The 26,141-nt window shown below is 34.3% G+C and overlaps 1 protein-coding gene across 1 annotated transcript in view; it reads right to left on the reverse strand.

Moving 5' to 3' along the window:
* Positions 1-8,285: 8,285 nt before the first annotated feature.
* LOC134281520 (uncharacterized) overlaps positions 8,286-26,141 on the reverse strand; it is a 39,197-nt gene continuing 21,341 nt past the window's right edge. The window contains exons 7-8 of the mRNA XM_062763976.1: positions 14,514-14,555; positions 8,286-9,353 (exon numbers count right to left, since the gene is read on the reverse strand). Coding sequence (XP_062619960.1) covers positions 8,521-9,353; positions 14,514-14,555 — 875 coding nt within the window. The 3' untranslated portion in view covers positions 8,286-8,520. The remainder of the gene's footprint in view (positions 9,354-14,513; positions 14,556-26,141) is intronic.

A 26,141-nucleotide genomic window follows, 5' to 3' on the forward strand; every position in this document is an offset into this window, starting at 1 on the left:
AAGTCACAGATCTTTCGGATATGACCTTAAAAACGTAGGTTCCGTGTCACGGTAGGCGCTGGCACGATAAGGCACTGCTCAAATGGCCCTGAGTGCCGAATACAGGTCTACATTTTTGAATAGACGCAAACTTGAAAACGCTCAAGACGTTGGAAGTGGGAATTTGTAGAGTGGAAGGATCGGTATTTCGTGATCTATAACTTGCATAGTCATTAATCTTTGTCAACTTTTTAAGAAAAAAAAACAGAATATGAAGAAGGAAGACTATATAGGATCGATCTACTTCATAACTGGTGAGTGACAAAAAATGGAGACAATCACTGAGTCTCTGTTACTGACAATCACTGTTACTGTATATTTGTAAAATAAATTAATATGTCTTTTTTAATGAAAGTTTTGTCTAACTTTGCTTTGAGTTGGGATCCAACCATATAACATATATTAATTATAGACTGAGACTCAAACCATTTATAGGCCTGATTGATCTACAAAATGGCGGTCTAAGTAAATAGGCTTAAATTCCACTCAAGATGTTTTAATTTGGAAGTGCCTCTGATGCAAAATTAAATGAAACTAAAATGCAAGAAAATACAAAAAAGTCTTAAGTTTTACACTCATGGGTATTTTCAGAAAATGTTTCTTCTTGAAGTAGAAAAAGACGCAGTTCACAAATGTTGATGAGCAGAAGACAAGAAACTCTGGCTGCAAAAAAATCTGAGCTCCTGAAAAAGAAAGAAAAAATGAAATGAAATTTATGTGATATTCAATCAAAGGATCCAAATGATGAAATTCTGGAAATTCCACATGGAAAGACAATAAGGATTTTTGAATTGACCATCTCTGCTCGAAATGCTTGAAAGCCCTTAAAGTTGTTGCCCTGGTGCTGAACAAACTTTTCTCCTAGACTGGAATTAAAACTGTTCAATTTCTGGCATTTAAACATGTACACTTTAAAACATGCTGAGGAAGGACCTTCCTCTCCTCATGACAAAGTAAGGTTAAATATTCTGCAAAGAGTTGCGTTTGAATTGAAATTTTTCATACTTTTACCAGTAATGAACTACATTATTCATTTACTATGGTTTAATATGTCAGAATTGTCTATTTTAAGTTTTTTAAAAAAGAAATTTGTTGCCATGGTTGGAAAACAAACAACAATTCTGTGAAATCTTTCAAAATTATAAAACCTCTACTGTTACTGTTTTAGCATGACTTTATGCATTTTCATGAACAAACATGGATAATAATATTGCATTTTTTGTTTACAAATAAGCAAGAATATTCATGAATGCTAATGGTTCATGAATTTTATTCATTCATGAGCATTCCTGAAAAAAATCATCAAATTATATGAACAGCTCATGAAGATCCAATGAACTTATTTTTGGACATTCTTGAAATGATGAATCTTCATGAATATGACTCTTCATGAATTATTCATGAAAAATATATTCATGAATATTCATCAATTTTCTTTCATGAATAAAAATTCATGATTTGAAAATGTCCAATAATAAGTTCATAGGATCTTCATGAACATTTCGTGAACATTTCATGAATAAAATTCATGAAAAATTCAAGGAAATTCATGAATTATTCATGATCGTCTCGCAGGGGTAAGCATTGGACGAACGGGTTACTTGCTGACTAAAGGGGTTAAAGGTTATCAATACTGACAGCAAAACATGGGCGAATCACTCAATCGAGTTAAAATTTCTTTGACGAGTAAAGGACAAGATAGGGTAAGTCCAGTATTTGGCTCCCGATTTTGGGTGTCTTTCAAAATGATCCAACAGTTTATCCATGAAAACCTGTTTTCACCCCAGCCACAGTATGAGTATTGGTTCTAAGATTTTGAATAAACACAGGTCACAATGAGGTCAAGAAATAGGTCAATTTTCGAATTCTCTCATTTTTATGCAAATTTTCATCAATTTTAGAGCACATTTTGTTTCGGAAAACATAGAGCAAAAGCTTGCCTATCTACCAAATATATATATTTTATACACTAATATCAGATGCAGTTTATGTGTAAAAATCTCATAGGCAAGCTTGTGCTCTATGTTTTTCGAAGAGAAAAGTATCTCAAATATAATGAAATTCCACCAGAATTGAGGAAATTCTGGAAAATGTCCTACTTCTGCACCTTCTAGTGGTCCCATGTATGCTTTGAATCTAAATTAATGCTTGTTCTAAAGTAAGCATCATTTTAACTTCATAACTACAAACTATCAAAATTTACCAGTGTTCTTATTTTTACATCAAATAAGGGGCCATATTCGGCCGTTACCCTATCTTGTCCTTTCCCCGAAGTGTATAGACATACCTTTTATAAGTTTCATAATATATTTTTAAAAACTGTTATATAAACACTGAATATATTTGAAGTATCTGTAAGTTGTACAGTTTTGAAACTTTTTTAATGAAAACAATAGGATTACTTTTGTTTTCTTCTCTTTTTTCTCTCTTATTAAATGCACAGCTCCCAGGGGTGCATTCTGTAATCAGTCTTTGATAATATAGTACAAACAATCATATACCACCATATACTTTTATTTTTGATAAAAAATAATGGGAAATTGAAACAAGAGGCCCATGGGCCACATCGCTCACCTGACAAGCATTAACCGTGCTATTTTAAACGGCAGATTTCCCCCTTGTAATATCTATTGTGACCCCATCGTACCCAACAGTTTATAATTTGGACAATCTAAAATCTACACTACCCCAGGATACTTCCATATAGGTTTTAGCTTTTCTTACCAAGTAGTTCTTGAGAACAAGATTTTAAAAGTTTTTTAACTATATATTCCTATGTAAAACTTGGATTGTCATGATTTAACAATTTAGAATCAACACTACCTCAGGATGCTTGCATATAAGTTTCAGATTTTCTGGCCCAATGGTTTTTGAGAAGAAAATTTTTATTGATTTTTCCTATATATTTCTATGGAAAACTTTGATTCCCTATTGTGGCCCCGCCCAACACCCCGGAGTCATAATTTGAACAATTTGTAATCTACACTAGTTTCATTTTTTCTACATCAGTGGTTCTTGAGAAGAAGATTTTTCCTATAAATTTCTATGTAAAACTTTGATTCTCTATTGTGGCCCCACCCAACCCTCAGGGGTCATGATTTAAACAATTAAGAATCTAGCTTTTCTGGCCCAGTGGTTCTTTGGAAGAAGATTTTAAAAATTTTCCCTATATCTATCTATATAAAACTTATTTATACACCCGACCCCGGGGTCATGATTTGTATTAATTAGAATATACAATACCCAAGCCTCTTCCACCTAAGTTTCAGCTTTTCTGGCCCTTTGGTTCTTGAGAAGAAGATTTTTCTTATATATTTCTATGGAAAACTTTGATTCCCTATTGTGGCCCCGCCCTATCCCCGGGGGTCATGATTTGAACAATTTAGAATTAACACTACCCCAGGATGCTTCCACATAAGTTTCAGCTTTTCTGGATCAGTGGTTCTTTAGGAGAAAATGTTTACATGACCCCACCCTATTTTAGTCATTTCTTGAAAATCTCCCCTTGTGAGAGGACCTGGCCCTTCATTTTTATAATTTAAATTTCCCTCAACCTAAGCTAGGATGCTTTGTACCAAGTTTGGTTAAAATTTGCCCAGTGGTTCTTGAGAAGAAAATGTAAAAGTTTACAGACGGACAGCTAGACGGACGGACGGACGGACGACGGACAAAATGTGATCAGAAAAGATCATTTCAGCATTCGGCTCAGGTGAGCTAAAAAGTAGAATTTATTTGAAAAAAAAAATTAATCAGCTTCGTAATCCTCTTCTAAAAATCAACCGATAATTTTTTTTAGAATATGCACAGAAGAAAGAGGTATGACAAATGTTGGCAATTAACAAAATTATTAAAATAATAATAATTATTTTTTAAAATTCCTATGAACAATATAGTTTTACACAAAGTTTTAAATTTGAATTTGTCCAATTTGTTGATTTATTATTTTGAGCCGTGAGAAGGAATAAAAATGAAAATACAGCTGTTTACAGGCATATTAATAAAGATTTGAATATTTGTTATTAATCAAAACTATCCATATAAATTGCTTAGCCGAGATATTAAAGAAAGTGAAATGATCAATTCAATTTGATAATTCTTTTGAAGGACCAAAAAATTATATAATATACAGACTTTTAGTGTACATTTGAATTTTAACAAACTTAATGACTTTTTCTGATCACATTTTGTCCGACGTCCGTCCGTCCGTCTAACTGTCCGTCTGTAAACTTTTACATTTTCTTCTCAAGAACCACTGGGCCAATTTTAACCAAACTTGGTACAATTAATAAAATATACACTGTAAGTAAAGATGGATTAGACAACAACTTTCTTTGGCACACGTTTTATTTGATATTAGTATTGCATGAAAAGTATGAGTTAATTCCCAGTATCTGTCCATATACCTATTATGCAAGACTCCTTTAATTTTTAATGATTGTCATACACCATTTACTTTTTCAAACATTTAATTGTTTGAAAAGTAATACAATGTACATTTCTTAAAACTTTATTATCTGCGAGACTGATTGATTACATATTGTTTAACGTCCCTCATGCTAACCGCTTTTCAGTACTTTGATTCCCTCAAGCTGGGACACATATTCTCTGAATTAGAATTTAAAACGGCAGTTTCTGAAGTGTAGAGATAATGTTATATCATAGGTCCTCAGAATTCTTTATTTTAATATGTAAATTGAGCTTCAATATCCTTCTTTCTTTTTTTTTTTGCTATCCTATTTAATGAATTATTAATTTAGCTGCACTTAGCAAATTTGAAATTTACGTGTACAATGACACTGTGTCTTCAGTTTAAAATGTCTGCTATGTAATTCACGTTTCTGTTACGACATCTATTAGGTTTCTCTTTTTATTTAATATACTGTCAACCATGATTCAAACGGAATTTTTTTTTATAAGTGACGCCATTTAAAGCAATCATTGATTTTCCCTTTTGTCCGGGAGAAGGTGTAAGTCATTGCCAGAAAAAGGCTCATCGATAAAAATATCACCAGGAAATAAAATATTTTTGAGAATCTTTGATTAACGGGGGTGGGGGTGGGGAGGGGGGGGGGTAGTTCTTATATTTTCCTTTGATTTCTTCTGTCAGTTTTATTTAATATCCAAACGGTCTATATACACAGATATTTTTCAAATAAATGTACGTGTTGCAGTAATATTTTCTTTCCATAGAAGATTGCACGTTTACATGTAAATGTATTGGCTTTTAGAATTTATGTTTTTTTTTTTTTTACATTCTAAAATCCTACTATATTAAGCCGTATTTTAAAATATTTTTTGAACACCTTGAAAGTACGTCCTCATTTCATTGTTTCGGGGAAATCAAATGAATTATCTTTTATATAATTCCATGAACCATACTTTAGCGATGCTAACAGGAAATGTCGCGGAGAGTAATAGATTAATATTTATGTAAAAAACAAAGTTCACATTGGTCCATTTTTGGCCCTGTGAATTTCTGAAAAATCAGAACTACTCAGTTTTATTGAAAATATATAATGAAAGAACTGTTTCAGAAGATTCTAATCCATGAAAAAGTTTTTTAATCACGGGGTGGGCTCATATTTTTATCAAAAGTTGAAGATGCTAAATTTCACCCATTTTCTTAAAAAATCAAGAACATTGCAGTTTCGTCACACCTGAGTTTCCAAACCTGGACTCTCAGAGGAAAATGTTTTATAGGAAATGAAAGCTCTTAGTCTCTACTTTATGCTGATGTTTGAAGTGGGACGATAGGACTTGGTCAGTTAATTGGTATATTGACAGGGCCATTTTATGGAGTTAGTAAACCTACCTCTTTGGCATTGAAATTGAATTACACGACACTTATCCCTGTCGCCCTTTTAAAATTAAAAGATGTTGCAATGTATGGACTCTCGGCGACATTTCTTGACGCATTGCATTAAAAAGAATGCTTTTGGAACACGAGCATTTATTTATAGAATAGTTTTCCGTAGACCCAGATTAACAAGAGTAATTTCCCGTTGGCCGCCATATAGGGGTTCCTTTATTTCATGTTTTATATTCCATTAAGATTTCCCCCAAAATATTTCTGCTAAACCCTCTTATTTTTGGTAAAATTACCATGTTGACCACCAAGATGGCGACCAACGGGAAATATCTCTTGTTTATTTGGGTTTACTGAAAACTATCTATATTTGAAGACCGTCTGGCTGCTGTATATTCTCCCTTTCCTCTGCACAGGCACATATTTCTCTTATATATATACTCATCTTTCAATGTTATATTTACCTAAACGATTGCCTATGGCCTTTGTGAGATTTACTGAAATACGAGTTAGATATCGGAATTCATCCCCCCCCCAACAGAAAACAAGCCAGCATAAGCTTTCTTGTTCTTGCAATGTACTTAATATCAACACTGCATATGAAAAATAGCACATGAATTTATCGAAAGAAATAATTGTATTGCTAAATCAAAAGCCTGAAAACGCAAATCAAACACAATTTAATATCATTTAAAATCAATTACTGAGCTTTTTTACAGTAATCAGTCATAAAGCGAGATTTCACATAAAATTGTATCTTGAAAAAACAAAAAAAAGATGTGCCTGTGAAACACAGATGTTCCTGTACATCAGCTTGATTATGGCAAGGGGGTTGAGATTTCTCAGAAGCAAGTCAAACCCCAAAGATCAACGTTTTTGGAAGCCAAGGGAAGGTCTTCTCACAAGGAACACACCTGCGAAATATGTATATCAAACTCTAAGGTCAAGGTCAAATATTATAAATTTGATACCTATCTAAAGGCCTTATCACAACAAATACACATGTGAAGTATGAAACCCTAACACCGACTGTTTAAAAGTTATAGCCAAGGTTCAAGTGTGTTTTTTTTGTAAAAGTGGGTCAAAATTCAAGGTCAAGTAGTCAAATTTGTCGGTACCCCCAAAAAGGTTTTGTTAAAAAGAATACATATGTGAAATATGAAAGTCATAGCTTTACCAACTCAAAAGTTATGAGCAATGTAAAAGTTTTTGAGAAATAAAAAACAAACAGACAGACAGACGCACAAGACAAAAACTGTATACTCCCGAATCGTCAATATCGGGTATAATAATAATGCAGTTAAGGTTATGAATGACGAATAAATAAACAAGAGTCCCACAGACCTTTTAGGTCACCTGAGTATCATGAACAAGTTTTAGCAATTAAATTTGGTTCGTGTTTTATTCCAAAAGCCATGAAATTCACAATTTTGAAAAAGACACCGTTGCTTAATTATACACTTAGCATGCTAACTTTAGTTACTTAATACCCCGAGGTAGATCAGAGTAGCAAAGAGAAAATGAATTTCCACATTATAACCAGTTGTGCACCCCACCCCACAAGAACAACCGACCCTTGGGCGACATCTTTCAAAATTGTGGAAATTTGATTTCATCATAAAATTTGATTAGTGCCATAGAGCAGATTTTAAAGCATTAATTTATTTTTGAACAAAGTATCCCCCGAAGTCCCTGACCCAGGGGCCCTAAATTAACCATTTTGAAAGAGGCATGTTTTTTCATTATAAATACGTAATAAGATCATTGGCATATGAACCAGGGGCAAATGAAAAGATTTTCAAAGAATACATGTACTTTCACCATATAATAAGAGCCCCGCCCTAACACCAGAACATCTGACCAAGGGGCCCTGAAATTCACAATAGGGAAGAAGCATTCTTCCTCATCATTACTATATACTTAGTTTATTGATTTAATACCCAATAGTGAAATTCAAAATTTGTGTCCCCCTTCACCAATGGATGTTTTGTGCAAAAGTTGGTTGAAATTAGTTGAGCAGTTGTAGAAAAGAAACTGAAAATGTTCAAATATTAACGCACGACGACAGGTGAAAACGGATAGCAATAGGTCACCTGAGTTTAGTCAGGTAACCTAAAAAGTGGAAAACTGTTAGATTACGATGTGCTATTTCAAATCTATACAAGCTGTTCTGTCAGTTCTTTTCATTCAAACATAAGAATGAAACATATGGAGATACCAAACATTATTCAAGCTCAAAATTTCATAAAACGCTACAAAATAGGATCGGATCAAACACGGATCTCCGAAACATCAGAGGTGGGATCAGGTACCACGAAGGAGTGAGCATCTTCTGCCAACCAGTCACGGCTGCTGTGTGCTCCTTGTCATGATCGAGAAATAACAGAAATATCCATCGTCAATTCAGTGTACAGAGAATGGACTAACAATAAGAATGAAAAACGTCATTCCATATTTTACTTAATGACAATATGTATTTGTTGACAAAGTCACAAGACTAGCTGATGATATTCTTGTTTCATCTACTTGTTTGTCAAAAATGTACATCATTTAGTAATTGTTATACGTAGAGCATGTTTTTGCGTATCGAATCAAACGAGATAAATAAACTACAGAAGCATGTAATAAGCTAAAATATTTTTGAAATGACTTATGTAAAATGTTTGAAAAAGTTTTCATTGTTCTGTGACCTCAAGATACTTGAACACTGTAATTATGTTACTTTCATACTCTCCTAGATAGAGGTTGTGTTTATCGTCAACACAGAGAGCAAAGGGAGGACGCATGTTATATTGTTTTGGCAGAAGTATTGACAGTAACCTTCCTTCCTTACTTAGCAGATGAATACTGGAGGAGAAATTATCACACACTAAAACGTATCCTAGTACGTCAGTGCAGATACGTTGAGGACGGAAGCTAGACTGAGAAGGCAGACCTGTGTAGTTAAATCGATGGTCTCCTGATTTATCCACCACCACTGCCATACATTTGTCAGAAGTCCAAATGTCCCCATTTTTGTTCTCCGTAATGTCATATGGCACTTGAAACAATTGTTGTCCGTTATTGTCCTGTTCAATGTCCAGCAGCTTTTTCCCCTTCTTGTCGTAGCGAATCACTTTACCTATACTTGTTTCTGTGTGTGGTATTGTGCAATATATCCCTACCAGTATGTCGCCATTGATGCGGGAGGAGTGTATACATTCCACATTCTCTGTTGATGTTATAAGCGTTGTGATAGTTCCATCCGACTTAAACTTCTTGACATTTTCTCCACAAGTAAACAAAAGGTTTCCATTTCCTGTTATGGTGTGACTGATACTATATTGAATGACAGAACGTTGTCGAAGGTGTCCCTTGAAATCCACTTGTAAAAGCTCTTCTTCTCCATCACTCACCCAGAGTTTGTCTGGTGAAGCTAGCGAAATTTTGCAGATATTCTCAATACCAGGTACAGAAATGTGAGAAGTCTGCAAGATGGACGGAAGTATTGTCACCAGCAAAATGGGGTCTTTAATAAATAAAAAATAGAAATAAAATACAATATAACAAAATGATAAACATTCTACCATTAAAAATTATATAACAGATATTGAATTTATTTTGTGAAAATTATGAAATTGTAATTTATTTTTATCATATTCGCCAAGAATACATTATATAAAACAATTATACAGCTTTATTCCGTTAACTAAAATCTTTTTTCAAGGAACTTTTGATACGAAAGAAGAAAAAAACGTCATGTAAACTGTATACTTCGTCATCAGCTTTAGAGAATGGTGATATGGATTCGAAAAGCCACTACAGAGTGATGATTCTTAAACTCAGACCACGAAGTTACGTGACTATGTAAATTCAGCAGTAATACACAGTTGGGTATAATTATATTAAATGAAGATATCTGTAAATTATCTTATTCTGAAGAAAAAACAGTCGATTTTATTTCTCGATTTCCGTATTCAGTTTTACACAGTATTATTATTTTTTTATGTTAAGGTAGGTCACTCGTGAATTTTGTTATATCAAGAATTTTTTAAGAATATATTCTGGTTTGGGACTCATATAGTATGATTCAAAATCGCAGAGAAAATGGGGGGTGGGATGTTTATCTAACTACATGTACAAATGAGTTGACTTATTTTCCATTAAATTTTAAGTCTTTAATTATCAATTTTAACCTTTATTATATGTAACCATGGTATTAAATAAAATCTTATTTTAGGTTAAACAGTTTAAATAATATTTATCATTGAAAATAAAAACAATGCAAATTAATTTGCGTAAAGTATTGTGTAACCTTTTTGCACCAAAATAGTAATATAATTGGGGTATTAAAAAATTTAAATAGGCAATATAGTCACTAATATCCCTGGCGTTTTAAATTTCGTGGTTTTCAATGCAACTTTTCACATATATTACTACTCAACAATTCTTCAACCACGAAATTAAACCCCAAGAACCAATATATTTTCCTCAACCCACGAAAATTTGACCCTTGAAAATATGTGATTTTCTTGTATCAAATTTTTAACGATTGATTTAAGTGCTAATCAGTCACAAGTATCGAGTAGTTTAAAATGATGAAAAAAAGTTGGAGTCAGTGATGTAATTTTTGAAATATTGTTTCCAATATGCAAATTTAAGGGCAAAAAAAAAATGAAAAAAAATTCTCTTGATTTCTTTAACATATCTTCATTTCTCAACAAAATTTGTTGAGAGAAAGTATAAAATCTGTTCTAAAAATATTAACTGAGACCTATATTTAATATAATAAGATTTATTTCCTTTTTGAAATAAATCCAATTATTATAGCGATGGTTAATACTATGTCTCAGATCCACGCCATGGATTTGTGCGCGTAATGCCCTGCCATACATGACGTTATTGTTGTTAAATTTTGACGTCACAATATTTGTTACAGTTGGATTGAGAGGTGGGTGTTGTTTGTCTCTTAGCTTAAAAATGCTAGGGCCTTTAATAGAAGATTTTGTGATGCTATGTGTGGAATAAAATACCCAAGTCATTTCATTAGGGTAACAAAGGGAATGAAATCTGACTTTCTTGTGTGGTTAGATTTCATACACAGGTTTAATGGCAGTTTAAATTTCATGACTGTTAATTGGTTGTCTAATGACCAACTTCATCTCTACACTGATAGTACAGGCAATCAGCATTTAGGTTGCGGCGTTTACCTTCATGGGCAATGGGCATATTTTGGTTGGCCAGATAGCTGGAAGAATCCAGACATTATGTTAGACATAACATTTTTAGAGTTAGTGCCAATTGTCCTTGCAATTTTCTTATTTAAGAATGAATTTCTCGACAAAAAAATAATGCTGCATACTGACAACAAAGCATTACTTTCCATTTTAAACAAAAAATCATCAAAATCTCCTCGAGTTATGGAATTGGTTCGGCCATTGGTTTTACATTCCATGGTAAACAATTTTTACTTTAAAGCTTGTCATATAGATGGTTATGATAATGCTATAGCGGATTCTATTTCTCGCAAACAGTGGACCAGGTTTCGAGTTCTTGCCCCAACCTCCAATCAAGATCCGACACCTATTCCACAAGATTTTGTAAAACTGATCTTGGAACTGAAATTAAACGCTTGACACTTAATTCGGTATCAGTAAATACAAGACAAACATATTCCACAAGTCTAAAAAGCTTTGAGCAATTCAGAATTTTGTATGAACTTTGTACTGTTTGGCCCCCACCTGTTCCACACATTTGTATGTTTATTGCTCATTTATCCCTGACAGGTTTAGCCCATTCTACTATTTCATCCTATATATCAGGAATAAGTTTCAAATGCAAAATATTGGGTTTCTGTGACAATACAAAAAAATTTCTAATTAGAAAATTATTGGAAGGAATCAAAAGATCAAACCATTCCAAAGATTGTAGACTTCCTATTACAAAACACATTCTTGAGAAACTTATAACAGTTTGTTCATCGAATTTCGAGTCCATCCTTTTTTCAACGGCATTTTCGGTAGCCTATCATGCTTTTCTTAGAATCGGTGAATTTACCTTTAGTAGTTCAAATCAAGCAAATCAAATTATTTCTATTGAACATGTAAAATTTAGAGAAAATGAAACATCTGGGGAAAATTTCGTAGAGCTTATAGTTCCTTTCTCAAAAACTGACCAACTTGGGAAAGGAACATCCGTTTGTTTGAATCAATCAAAGAATTCTATCTGTCCAGTTGACTGGTTGAAAGGGTACATCACCATGAGGCCGAAATTTGACGGTCAATTATTTAAACATATGGATGGTAGTCCTCTAACAAGGTTTCAATTCTGTTCAGTATTAAATAAGTGTCTTGAAATAGCCGGTCTTCCAAACTCCAAGTACAAATCTCACTCATTCCGTATTGGTGCTGCGTCAGATAGTTTTTCTTCCGGTCAGTCAGAAACAAAAATTAAAAAACAAGGTAGATGGAGTTCAGATGCCTTCAAACGGTATATTAGGATTTAGTATGTTCTTGATTGATTTTTTCATATTTTTATATAGGAGATGAAAAGGTTATTTGGATTGTTGGTTCTTCAATTATTAAATGGGCATTCTACTATGCAAGAAAATCCTTTGATGGTGTGGATTAAGGTTTAAAACGAAGAAAATACAGAATTTTTTGGCAGGGAAAGGGAGGTATGAAATGGTTTGACCTTATTCCAAAAATAAAACTTTCGTTACGTTATGAATCACCTCCAGAAATTTTAATTATTCATTGTGGAGGGAATGACATAGGTAAAATTCCATTGCTGCAACTACGGTCCAATATGTGTTCAACTCTCAAAAAACTTGAGGAGCTACTACCCAACACAACAATTGGTTGGTCAAATATTTTGCCAAGAATTTCATGGCGTTTTAGTTCAAACTCAAAATCTCAAAATCTTGCTACTGTTAGACTCAATAATTTTTTGAATCACTTAGTTACTGTCAATGGTGGATTCTTTATCAAATACCCAGAGATTACTTGGGATTCAAATGAAATATTTAGTAGTGATGGAGTTCACCTGTCGTACATCGGTAATTGTTTCTTGCTATATAACTTACAAAGGGCTTTGCAAGAATATGTTTTTCTATAAAAGGTTAAATACGTAGTTTAAGCTTCAAGATGTGGTCACACCTACATGTATATATTTTGCGTCTCTCATTCCACCTAACTTCGTTGGCGGTGGTTGTCATTTTCAACGGACAACCATTTGGCGGTTTTTCGAGACGCCTTCCATGATGCAATTATTTTTTCACAACTTCTGCTGAGTATCTGCTAACCCAGTACCAGCTTGAATGTTGTCAGTATTCAAATCTTCAGGACTTTATAAGGATAAGGATACAATGTTTATAAGGAGAAGGATATAAAGTTTATAAGGATAAGGATATAAGGTTTATAAGGATAAGGTTTATAAGGATAAGGATATAAGGTTTATAAGGATAAGGATATAAGGTTTATAAGGAGTTTTGTTATAACGATTAATAAAATATATATTGTATTATGTAGGTCGTGGCCATAATCGCCAAATCAAAATAAATGATTTTAAGAAGTTATATTTGTCTTCACCGTCTTTAATAATAAGATTTATTTCCTTTTTGAAATAAATCCAATTATTTTAGCGATGGTTAATACTATGTCTCAGATCCACGCCATGGATTTGTGCGCGTAATGCCCTGCCATACATGACGTTATTGTTGTTAAATTTTGACGTCACAATATTTGTTACAGTTGGATTGAGAGGTGGGTGTTGTTTGTCTCTTAGCTTAAAAATCCCACCCTCCCATTCCCCTTATTTATAACATCAAGTATATCTATATATGATTTATATGCATTTGTCAAGTTAATCTATTTTGCCAGTGCATTTTTCTGTCGTAGTTTTCTGAATATTTTCAGGCAACCTTGAACTGTGTCCTGTGAAATGTGAGAGACATTGGTTTGGACAGTTACACTTGTGATAGAAATTCCATTCGTCACGACCTGCATATAAAGAGATGTGAAGGAGAGTCACTGCGGTTTTTCGAGACGCCTTCCATGATACAATTATTTTTTCACAACTTCTGCTGAGTATCTGCTAACCCAGTACCAGCTTGAATGTTGTCAGTATTCAAATCTTCAGGACTTTATAAGGATAAGGATACAATGTTTATAAGGAGAAGGATATAAAGTTTATAAGGATAAGGATATAAGGTTTATAAGGATAAGGTTTATAAGGATAAGGATATAAGGTTTATAAGGATAAGGATATAAGGTTTATAAGGAGTTATGTTATAACGATTAATAAAATATATATTGTATTATGTAGGTCGTGGCCACAATCGCCAAATCAAAATAAATGATTTTAAGAAGTTATATTTGTCTTCATCGTCTTTAATAATAGAAAATTTCTAGAAAATATTCTCTGAGTAAAAGTATATGAGGCTCAAGCTAAATAGCCTTCTGCCAGAAGAAAAAGTTCCTCAGAAATCATGCAGATTTATGAAGTTTTGAGTTGTTTTTTTTAATGGAATGTCGAAAAAAAAAATTAAAATTATTGAATTAGATATGTTATAAAAATTAAATCATAATAAATAGTTTTAATTTATTAATGAAAGAGGTTCTGCACAAACTTTTCCAAAAATCTGACGAGTGACATACCTTAACACACCTCTTTTAACAGAAAAACAAACCTTTTTTCTCTTTTTCGTTGGACAACAGTTTTTTCATCACTTCTGCAAAGATAAATACATGTATAATATGTTATCATTTTCATTCACATTGTCAAGTACTTGTGCATATAATGAACAAGAGCGTTCCTAGGAACATATGTGTCGCCTGCTTTGTAGCTTCATTAAAGATTTAAATCAATCTAGGAATTAACTATAAACATGTTAGTACATGCTATTGCCTGCAAAGAAAAACTGGCATCTGTAGATAGTATAACAATTCGATAGCATATCTGTCAGTCAAAGGAAGTATGGGTTTCAAATGTATAATGAAATTGAAATTATTCGAAATAACTATTATTATTTATCAAAACGTATTTCCAACAATCCCTCAAAAGAGACTTCAGTCAGTCTTTACTGTAATTTTCAGTCTACACGATCTAATTGTGGAATATGGATCCCGATGTATTTTCAAAGTATTTAAATATAAATTTGTACGGTAACCGAATATGATACAGTTTCAATGTACCGTATCATGAGCTAAACATGTTTCTAAAAGTCCTCCAAAAGACATTTAAGTTTTTCTGCAAGGTAATTCCTACGATCAATTGTGGAATACTGATCTAATTGCGAAGTATATAAATAACATTTTGTGTGCTAACTGTATATCTTACATTTTAAAGTACAGAAACATAATCTAATAAATATATATATTAATGCTAATTATGAAAATTCTGCCTCTAAAATTCAAAAGTCAGAAGCTAAACTTTACTGCCCGGGTATATTATAGCAAAGTAGATAAAAGGTGTAGATCAAGTGGATTATAATGCTGGTATTTTTCATAATACCTTATAACAAACAGTTTACAAGCTAAATAGCATTGACTTATCTCTCAAATGTCTAAACTATGCTGTATATCAGCACTGTGAACTTTAAAAAAAAGGCTCAAAAGGTCAAGTTTAGTAAGCACATTGTCAGTCACCATGGTAAACTACAAAAGTCACAGTGACAAGCAATATTTGTACAAAATATCAAATGCATATCTCTCGCAGTTCTCACTTTATGATAGACGAAAAGACTGACAGCTAGACAGACAAACAGACGCCATGTAAAGTGATCCTTTAGTGTCGCTCAGCTCTGCACGTGACACAAAAATAATGCCTTTGATAACAGCGATATCGTTGAATATTTATCTTTTTTGCACCAAAAATCAATGGTCAATGTTGACTATATTAGTATATAGAAAGGAGAGGAGGCAACTGAAAAGAGCATGGTCTAAACCTCTTAACCAAAAAAAAAAAAAACAGGCGGAGTGGAATGTATCAGAAATGAAAATCTTGCAAACACCTACGAAAGCTGGAAAAATGAAGAAGTAATTGTTTTTTCCCAGGAAATTTAGGATCAAAAACAAAGACTTTGAATCCAGTGAGGAAACATAAATTAGAACTAATTTAGCACTGCAAGGATTCGAGACGGATATTCCTGAATTTAAAAGTCAGTTTGAAAATTGTGATAAAGTTATGACAGAAGAAATACAAAAATGCAGTAATGGCAAAATGGAGGAAAAACTACTGCAATTATGGCTTAAAGATGTGTTAAGAGAGGAGGAGAAATCACAAAAAAATCTTGGAATCTAAAAACTTGTAAGATCAATACAAAGAAAACTTCGGCAATAAAATAACCAAATAAAACAAAACTGGAAAGCAGGCAAACCAAGAAAAGCCTCAGTAGAAAACCGAGAGACAACTACAGATTTACCAACAACTCTAGATCTAGATCAAAAAGACACCTCCAGAACGTCAGACATAATATGCATATGCCGTAAAAAATGGTTATCTCAGCGAATTTTCGAACAAAGAATACCAAAAAAACCCACGAGGATCGATCTCAAGAAATAAAAACAATTATGGCCCGACCAGGGGAAGATTCAATGATAAGAGAACCGGTCTTTATGGCGAAAGAACCACAAAATGGCGGTCATCAAAAATCAGCCATCACAAGATCATGAATTTAGAGAAACACGGAACTCAACTCAAAAATTCAACAACAGAAAATATGTTTTTGGACCACGCCACCCTCAAAGAACACGAATAACAAGAAACTTTTGGTTTCAAGAATCATTAAAAAATAAATCTACAGGTCCCATAAGTATTAATCTCTCAAGTAGAGATATAAATGACACCGAAAAACAAATATTATTACGGAGATTAAAATTTACATCAACAACAAACAGGGACAATGTGCATTTAATTGCTGATACCGATGAATGTTGTCGCAAATTACGTTCAAGAGAATATTTTAAAAATATTCTCCCTACGATGATGAATCCCTTGTTAGAAACCAAAAAAAGGATTTAGACCACCGATAAACAGAGAACGAGATTTAGAAGAATATATATCAAGTCTTTAAATCTTCTGCTCAGTCTAACTAAGAAGAAACAAGGACAAAAAGTAATATAGCTAAATCCCAACCAAATGCAATAAGGAATTTACGGAATGATTAATCTTAAATCATAAAAAAAGCTAATAAAGCAGACGCCGTTTTTATTATAGACAAACTTCATTATAAGAAATGGTACTGGACGAACTTCAGAACAGACTTTTTCTTAGAAAATTAATCGCTAACAAAGATCGTTACACAATGCTCAAACTTGAGAAATTAACTAAAAAACATGCCGACTATTTCACATAAAATAAAATTGATTTGTTAACACTCGTTGAGGTGTAATCTAGTAATTTTTACGGATTACCAAAAGTCCACAAATCTATAGAAAATTCAAGAAGCTATGAAAAATTCACGGCTAGGAACACTTTAAGTTCAAAGACAGTACCGTTGTCAGAAACCTTTAAAGTTAAGCACTTAAAATGGTTTGTTGTCACGAACATACAGGTAAGGATATAAAAAAATCCGTCCATTGTCATTCAAAACATACAACGGTTTGTATATAATGCCTAGAATTTTACGTTTTTGACAAATTTTATCATTAAATTTCAAGTTTGAGAAACAGATACAAAATTCAGGATTCCATACATATTATTAAAAGATGAAGAAAACTTCATCTTACATGTGTTAGGCAACTGACAGCCTCTTGTAGGCAACTTGCTTTAAGAAATTGCAATTTATATAAGGAAAAAGTCCCTTGTCAGTAAATGTTAAGTTTTTCTAGTCTGTTGTCATCCACACAAACCATTGAGCTGTGAGGTTTTTTTTTTCATCCTAACACCTACTGCAACACGGGACCTCGGTTTATAGGTCTCGTCCGAAGTGTGAAAATTAGGGACATCAATCAACCAAACTTGTAAGAGATTTATTAGGACCCGACACTCCAAACCACACTTTAAGTAGATATGTTTTTTGCATAGAGCAGATTAATATCTGATTTGAATTATGCAAGTAGTTGTAGAATGTTTCGGCTATTAAGAAGCCTCAAAGGGTGAAAATTAGCGACATCAATCAACCAAACTTGTAAGAGATTTATTAGGACCCGTGTGAAAATTAGCGACATCAATCAACCAAACTTGTAAGAGATTTATTAGGACCCGACACTCCAAACCACACTTCTAGTAGATATGATTTTCTGCATAGAGCAGATTAATATCTGATTTGAATTATGCAAGTAGTTGTAGAGTGTTTCGGCTATTAAGAAGCCTCATCGGGGGTCACGGACATAAATCATGGTGTTTGTTTTAGGTGAGACCGGATTATCTCGTCACCTATATTCTTGTGTTTGCTGTAAGCAATGATTGGTTGAGAATTAAATAAAGTTTTGCATTCTGGATTTCTAAGAATAGTGTTCCAATATTTTAGAATTCGTTTTTTCAGTCCTTTTACGCAAGGGTTAAATTTAGTAACCAGTACTGTAGGGTTACGTAATGACTGTTCTTTAGTCTTTTTGATGATGAGTTTTGATCGGTTTGTGTTGACCGTTTCCTTGATAATAGGATCAATTTCCGAAGTAGAGTAGCCTCGCTTTGATAAGTGCGTCCTGAAGTCATTAAGTGTTGCATGTAATATTTCAGGGTCAGTGGTGTTTCTTGCATGTCTAATGCATTCTTCTTTAATGAATCCTTTAAACACAGCTGGGCTATGAGCGCTCTGTCTGTGTAGATATTGAAAGTTATTTGTTGGTTTGATAAACGATTTGATATCAAGTTTGTTAAGATTTTGAAATTTCGGTCCCTTGTAAACTGTAGTATCAAGGAAGTTTACGGCAGAGGGAGAAATTTCAAATGTAAATCTTAGATGCTAGTGACAGTGATTGCCGATATTGAAGAATTCTTCTATCTCTGATTGCGTTCCATTGAATATTATGAAACCGTCATCACGGTATCTGCCGTGGAAGACAATTTTGCTGGCATGACGAAATTGTGCCATTAAATGCTGTGTGATTTCGTACAATCTGATGTCACAGATCTCTGGACTGGGGACTGCCCCCATACTTGCTCCAATTATTTGTTTGTAATATTTTCCATCAAACTCAAAGTAATTGTTTTCCAAGACGCATTTCAGTAAAAAGTTTAAATCCTCAGGGTTAGGATATGGAATGTCAAGTTGCGTTTTGTTGGCCTGTGTGTAAGCCTCATTCACTGAAGAAAGAATTCGAAGTTCGTTGAATTCCATGTTTGTGTACATGCTCGTCACATCATAAGTAATTAATAATGCGTTTGTTGACAATGTGAGGCCTTCGATTTTGGTGATGAAGTCCGTAGTGTCTTTGATATAAGTTGATTGTTTTTGTACAATGGGTACAAGAAAGTAATCGCAATATTGTCCTATTTTCCTCGTTGGCGTATCGCATTGCGAGATAATTGGTCTACCAGGTGGGAATTTCCTAATGCTGCACTGACCGTTTATTAGAGCATTGTAAATGTTTGCTGGTATTTTGTGGGTTTTCGGTAAGAGGTACAAATGCCCACATTTGAGTGAAGGTTTTTTGTCATTAAGAAATTTGTAAGTTTCTTTGTCCAGTGACCCATTTGAATGCATTGCGGCAAGTTTATTTTGAATGTTTTCATGCAGTTTGAGCATGTTGGGTTCAGATACTTGCCTATAGTGTTTAGATTGCAGTTGGCTTTGTGCTTCTAAAACATACTGGTCTTTGCTCATGATGACAATTGTGTGGCTTTTATCTGCTTTTTTAATAACAATGTCGTTGTTATTTTTAAGAGATAAAATAGCTTCTTTTTCAGCATTTGAGATGTTTGATCTCTTTTTTGCAATTTCCAAAGAGGAAAGTTCCAATTTGTTTTATCTATATATTCCTCGAGTTCGCTGCATGTAAATGGTGGTTTGTAGCCAGATTTTGTGTTAAAGGGGTGAATGGCATTGTCGTCTCCGGTATCAAAGTGGAAATTGCATCTGAGTTTCCTGGCAAATTCTTCAAAATCTTTGAGCAGCAGGCTTTTAGCATTGTCCCTTTTAGGCGTTGGAATAAATTTTAAGCCTTTGGTTAGAACTGAGAGTTCATGTTCGGATAAGTTGTATCTTGATAGATTTAGAACAAACTTTCCCCCTGTGGCCGTAGTTTCCTTGCAGTGAGCTTTAACTCCCCGTAAATAATTACGAGTGCGTTTAGCATTTTTGCATTGTTTACTCCGTCTATTTATTCGTCGAGCCATTCAAATAGAGGAGCAGTAGGTGGTAAATATATTGTATATAGCGAGGCGCTATAGAACCACAATGAGTATTTCGATGAGATAATGAATCCGTCTAATTATCAATAAGTGTTGATAGATCAGAGGATAAGAAGAGTATGTGGCTAAAAGAAACCAATAGTCAGATTCCGATGATTCGTTATGGTCACCTGCAAGGGGCGGTGTTTGTTTAAGAGCTGATCCAATGGGTGGCTAATGCACACCATTTTTATAGTAATTAAATCCTGTGGATCTTAAGCCGTCTGATATACATAGTGTCATAAAATGAGGCTAAAATAAAAATAAAGATCCGTCTTAATATCATATGATGATAATAAGAGGATTAATATTTCACATGACTGTCCAAATCCTGAATGAATTCTTCCTGGTTTAAGCTGATCTGGTCCTTCAATATATCCTAGTATTCACAATCTGATATGCTCGTGGTTTTCTTGCATTGGTACAAAGTAATTGAATGAAGGGAATACTTGAGCAAGCCGAAGTATTTGATTATAAGAGAAGCGTAAAAGACGATGTTCAATCCTTTACAAACATGTGCTGATTTGGTAAAGGAAGTGCTGGTAATAAAATGTCTTAGAAGACAATAGAAGCAAAGAGTGTGGCCGGATTGTTGGATGACCAAATAAACCACACAAGTCGATCGCTGTCCAAGGGAGGGCGATGCACGGGATGATGCCGGTGGGACATTGTCCCTAGTCAAAGTGTGAAAATTAGCGACATCAATCAACCAAACTTGTAAGAGATTTATTAGGACCCAATAATAGGTCCTAATAAATCTCTTACAAGTTTGGTTGATTGATGTCGCTAATTTTAACACTCTACAACTACTTGCATAATTCAAATCAGATATTAATCTGCTCTATGCAAAAACATATCTACTTAAAGTGTGGTTTGGAGTGTCGGGTCCTAATAAATCTCTTACAAGTTTGGTTGATTGATGTCGCTAATTTTCACACTGGGTCCTAATAAATCTCTTACAAGTTTGGTTGATTGATGTCGCTAATTTTCACACTTTGACTAGGGACAATGTCCCACCGGTATCATCCTGTGCATCGCCCTCCCTTGGACAGCGATCGACTTGTGTGGTTTATTTGGTCATCCAACAATCCGACCACACTCTTTGCTTCTATTGTCTCCTAAGACATTTTATTACCAGCACTTCCTTTACCAAATCAGCACATGTTTGTAAAGGATTGAACTGCTACTTCAAAGATCGTCTTTTACGCTTCTCTTATAATCAAATACTTCGGCTTGCTCAAGTATACACATACAATAGTGCCCTTCATTCAATTACTTTGTACCAATGCAAGAAAACCACGAGAATATCTGATTGTGAATACTAGGATATATTGAAGGACCAGATCAGCTTAAACCAGGAAGAATTCATTCAGGATTTGGACAGTCATGTGAAATATTAATCCTCTTATTATCATCATATGATATTAAGACGGATCTTTATTTTAGCCTCATTTTATAACACTATGTATATCAGACGGCTTAAGATCCACAGGATTTAATTACTATAAAATTGGTGTGCATTAGCCACCCATTGGACCAGCTCTTAAACAAACACCGCCCCTTGCACGTGACCATAACGAATCATCGGAATCTGACTATCGGTTTCTTATAGCCACATACTCTTCTTATCCTCTAATCTATCAACACTTACTGATAATTAGACGGATTCATTATCTCATCGAAATACTCATTGTTGATCTATAGCGCCTCGCTATATACAATATATTTACCACCTACTGCTCCTCTATTTGAATGGCTCGACGAATAAATAGACGGAGTAAACAATGCAAAAATGCTAAACGCACTCGTAATTATTTACGGGGAGTTAAAGCTCACTGAAAGGAAACTACGGCCACAGGGGGAAAGTTTGTTCTATATCTATCAAGATACAACTTATCCGAACATGAACTCTCAGTTCTAAGCAAAGGCTTAAAATTTATTCCAACGCCTAAAAGCGACAATGCTAAAAGCCTGCTGCTCAAAGATTTTGAAGAATTTGCCAGGAAACTCAGATGCAATTTCCACTTTGATACCGGAGACGACAATGCCATTCACCCCTTTAACACAAAATCTGGCTACAAACCGCCATTTACATGCAGCGAACTCGAGGAATATATAGATAAAACAAAATTGGAACTTTCCTCTTTGGAAATTGCAAAAAAGAGATCAAACATCTCAAATGCTGAAAGAGAAGCTATTTCATCTCTTAAAAATAACAACGACATTGTTATTAAAAAAGCAGATAAAAGCCACACAATTGTCATCATGAACAAAGACCAGTATGTCTTAGAAGCACAAAGCCAACTGCAATCTAAACACTATAGGCAAGTATCTGAACCCAACATGCTCAAACTGCATGAAAACATCCAAAATAAACTTGCCGAAATGCATTCAAATGGGTCACTGGACAAAGAAACTTACAAATTTCTTAATGACAAAAAACCTTCACTCAAATGTGGGCATTTGTACCTTTTACCGAAAACCCACAAAATACCAGCAAACATTTACAATGCTCTAATAAACGGTCAGTGCAGCATTAGGGAATTACCACCTGGTCGACCAATTATCTCGCAATGCGATACGCCAACGAGGAAAATAGGACAATATTGCGATTACTTTCTTGTACCCATTGTACAAAAACAATCAACTTATATCAAAGACACTACGGACTTTATCACCAAAATCGAAGGCCTCACATTGTCAACAAACGCATTATTAATTACTTATGATGTGACGAGCATGTACACAAACATGGTATTCAACGAACTTCTTCCTTCAGTGAATGAGGCTTACACACAGGCCAACAAAACGCAACTTGACACTCCATATCCTAACCCTGAGGATTTAAACTTTTTACTGAAATGCGTCTTGGAAAACAATTACTTTGAGTTTGATGGAAAATATTACAAACAAATAATTGGAGCAAGTATGGGGGCAGTCCCCAGTCCAGAGATCTGTGACATCAGAATGTACGAAATCACACAGCATTTAATGGCACAATTTCGTCATGCCAGCAAAATTGTCTTCCACGGCAGATACCGTGATGACGGTTTCATAATATTCAATGGAACGCAATCAGAGATAGAAGAATTCTTCAATATCGGCAATCACTGTCACAAGCATCTAAGATTTACATTTGAAATTTCTCCATCTGCCGTAAACTTCCTTGATACTACAGTTTACAAGGGACCGAAATTTCAAAATCTTAACAAACTTGATATCAAATCGTTTATCAAACCAACAAATAACTTTCAATATCTACACACACAGAGCGCTCATAGCCCAGCTGTGTTTAAAGGATTCATTAAAGAAGAATGCATTAGACATGCAAGAAACACCACTGACCCTGAAATATTACATGCAACACTTAATGACTTCAAGACGCACTTATCAAAGCGAGGCTACTCTACTTCGGAAATTGATCCTATTATCAAGGAAACGGTCAACACAAACCGATCAAAACTCATCATCAAAAAGACTAAAGAACAGTCATTACGTAACCCTACAGTACTGGTTACTAAATTTAACCCTTGCGTTAAAGGACTGAAAAAACGAATTCTAAAATATTGGAACACCATTCTTAGAAATCCAGAATGCAAAACTTTATTTAATTCTCAACCAATCATTGCTTACAGCAAACACAAGAATATAGGTGACGAGATAATCCGGTCTCACCTAAAACAAACACCATGATTTATGTCCGTGATCCCCGATGAGGCTTCTTAATAGCCGAAACACTCTACAACTACTTGCATAATTCAAATCAGATATTAATCTGCTCTATGCAAAAAATCATATCTACTAGAAGTGTGGTTTGGAGTGTCGGGTCCTAATAAATCTCTTACAAGTTTGGTTGATTGATGTCGCTAATTTTCACACTTTGGGTCCTAATAAATCTCTTACAAGTTTGGTTGATTGATGTCGCTAATTTTCACACGATCGGAATCCACGTCCCACCGGGGGATTCGAACCCGCGACGTGAAAACCAACTCCTTACTTCGCGACTCTAGAGCAGACGCTCTACCCACTGCACCACGCGTGCGACGATTTGAAGAAGAAAGTGATTCCTTAAATAATTCCGGTTTATGCTGTTTGTGTACTCGTATCAACCGGTTTTCATCAATAAGCTTTGAATGGGTTAACCTTAATTATGTGTCTAACCACTGCACCACTTGGGCGACTAATAATTTGTCAAGAAACTTAAAGAAAGAGCTCCAAGGAACATAGCATACAAAAACAAGATGTGTTTGTGAAACACTGATGCCCTCGTATGGCAACATAGCGAAGGTTAAGCTTTCTCAAATGCAGATCAAATATGTTGGTACTTAAAGTAAGGCCTTTTTACAAGAAAAACAAATGGTCAAAGTTGTTTGTACGCAATTAAAGGACTTGCCACCCAAAATACATACATGAAGTATTAATGTCCTGGTTCCTACTGTTCAAAAGATATGGCCAAAGTAAAAACTGGGAATTTTTGTGTAAAAGTGGGTCAAACTCCAAGGTCAAGGTCAAAAGGTCATATCTGGTGGTACCAAAAGAAAGGTCTTTTCACAAGAAATACACATATGAAATATGAAAGTCATAGCTCTACTAAATCAAATGTTATGAGCAAAGTTAACATTTTTGTGGACAGAGAGACAGACGGACACGACAAAAACTTTATACTCCCAAAACTTCGTTTACGGGAGTATAAAAAACTAGATGCTGTCATGACCGGTAAAACCCTTTATAAGATGTTTGTCTCTAAATGCACACCCCTTCTTATTGGGCAAAATCTAATTTTAAAATTTACACAGTATATGTATTCGTCAAACCTAGCATAAAATGCTCAGGTGACCATGTGAGGAAATAATAGAAATTACTTTAATTTTACTTAATGTTAAACAGGTTTTAATAAAAGGGGGATATAAATTTTTGGCACATGATTGGATCTTTAAACTTTTTTTCCCAATAACAAAATTATATTATTTTAGGACAAACTTGTCAAAGCTTTCAAAAATAGGCCTATATGGCATACGTTTAAACATCGTTTAATGTAATAATTTAAAATTTGTTCTTTTACTCTACATGCATGTGAACATTTTTTTGAAAATTTCTAAATCATATAAGGCTTGTGTCACCCTAGGTTTACCAATATAATTTTATATTGAACATAATGCACATTGTTCAGTGTGGTGTATAAATCATTACACGTATGATCTTCGCTAAAGCCAAGGGTTTCTGACACGTTACTCTCCTCCCAAAAATTCTGCAACCTTACTGCACATCCACATGCCTCAACCAACCAACTCCAAAAAGAAGATTAGGCTTCTGTGTATACAAGTTGTAAAAGTTAAGGGAACCAGGGGAATTTAACGTTAAAAAAAACCATTTGGTCCCAAGGGCGAAAATGAAAATTCAGAAACATTACTATTGCACATCTACAGAGCATCTCCCAAAAGATGAGTAAGTTAGGTTGTAAAATGTAGGAGGAGTTCAGGGAACCAGGGGCTTATGCAAAACGTCATTTTCGACCCCCATTTGACCCCAAGGGCGAACAAGAAAATTCAGAAACATTACTGCACATCCACATGGCAGCACCAATTTTCTCCCAAAAGATTAAGCTACTGTGTAAAATGTAGGAGGTGTTCAGGGAAGAAGAGCTTGACGCGGACAGACGGATATGAGTAATCACAATAGGCCCGAACTTCCCTTAGAACGTGAGGGTATAAAAGTAAATCTTTCTTTCCTCAAAATGATCAACATGTATACTGTATACAGGGAAATTTTCGCCCCCGTTTTATTTTCGCCCCTTTCGCCCTATCCTTCTTTGGGCGAATTTAAAACGGGGCGAATTCAAAGAACACAGTATAATTTCTTAAACAAAACTGTGACTGGGCGAATATAAAACGGGACAAAATTGTTTTCAAGTGTGAAAGGGCGAAAATAACACGGAGCGAAAATAACCCTGTATACATAACAAAATTTGTAAAATTGACAT

The sequence above is a fragment of the Saccostrea cucullata genome, unplaced genomic scaffold (assembly GCF_032062105.1).
Source record: "Saccostrea cucullata isolate Sc308-1 unplaced genomic scaffold, CSIRO_AGI_Scuc_v1 ctg841, whole genome shotgun sequence".
Taxonomy (NCBI): domain Eukaryota; kingdom Metazoa; phylum Mollusca; class Bivalvia; order Ostreida; family Ostreidae; genus Saccostrea; species Saccostrea cuccullata.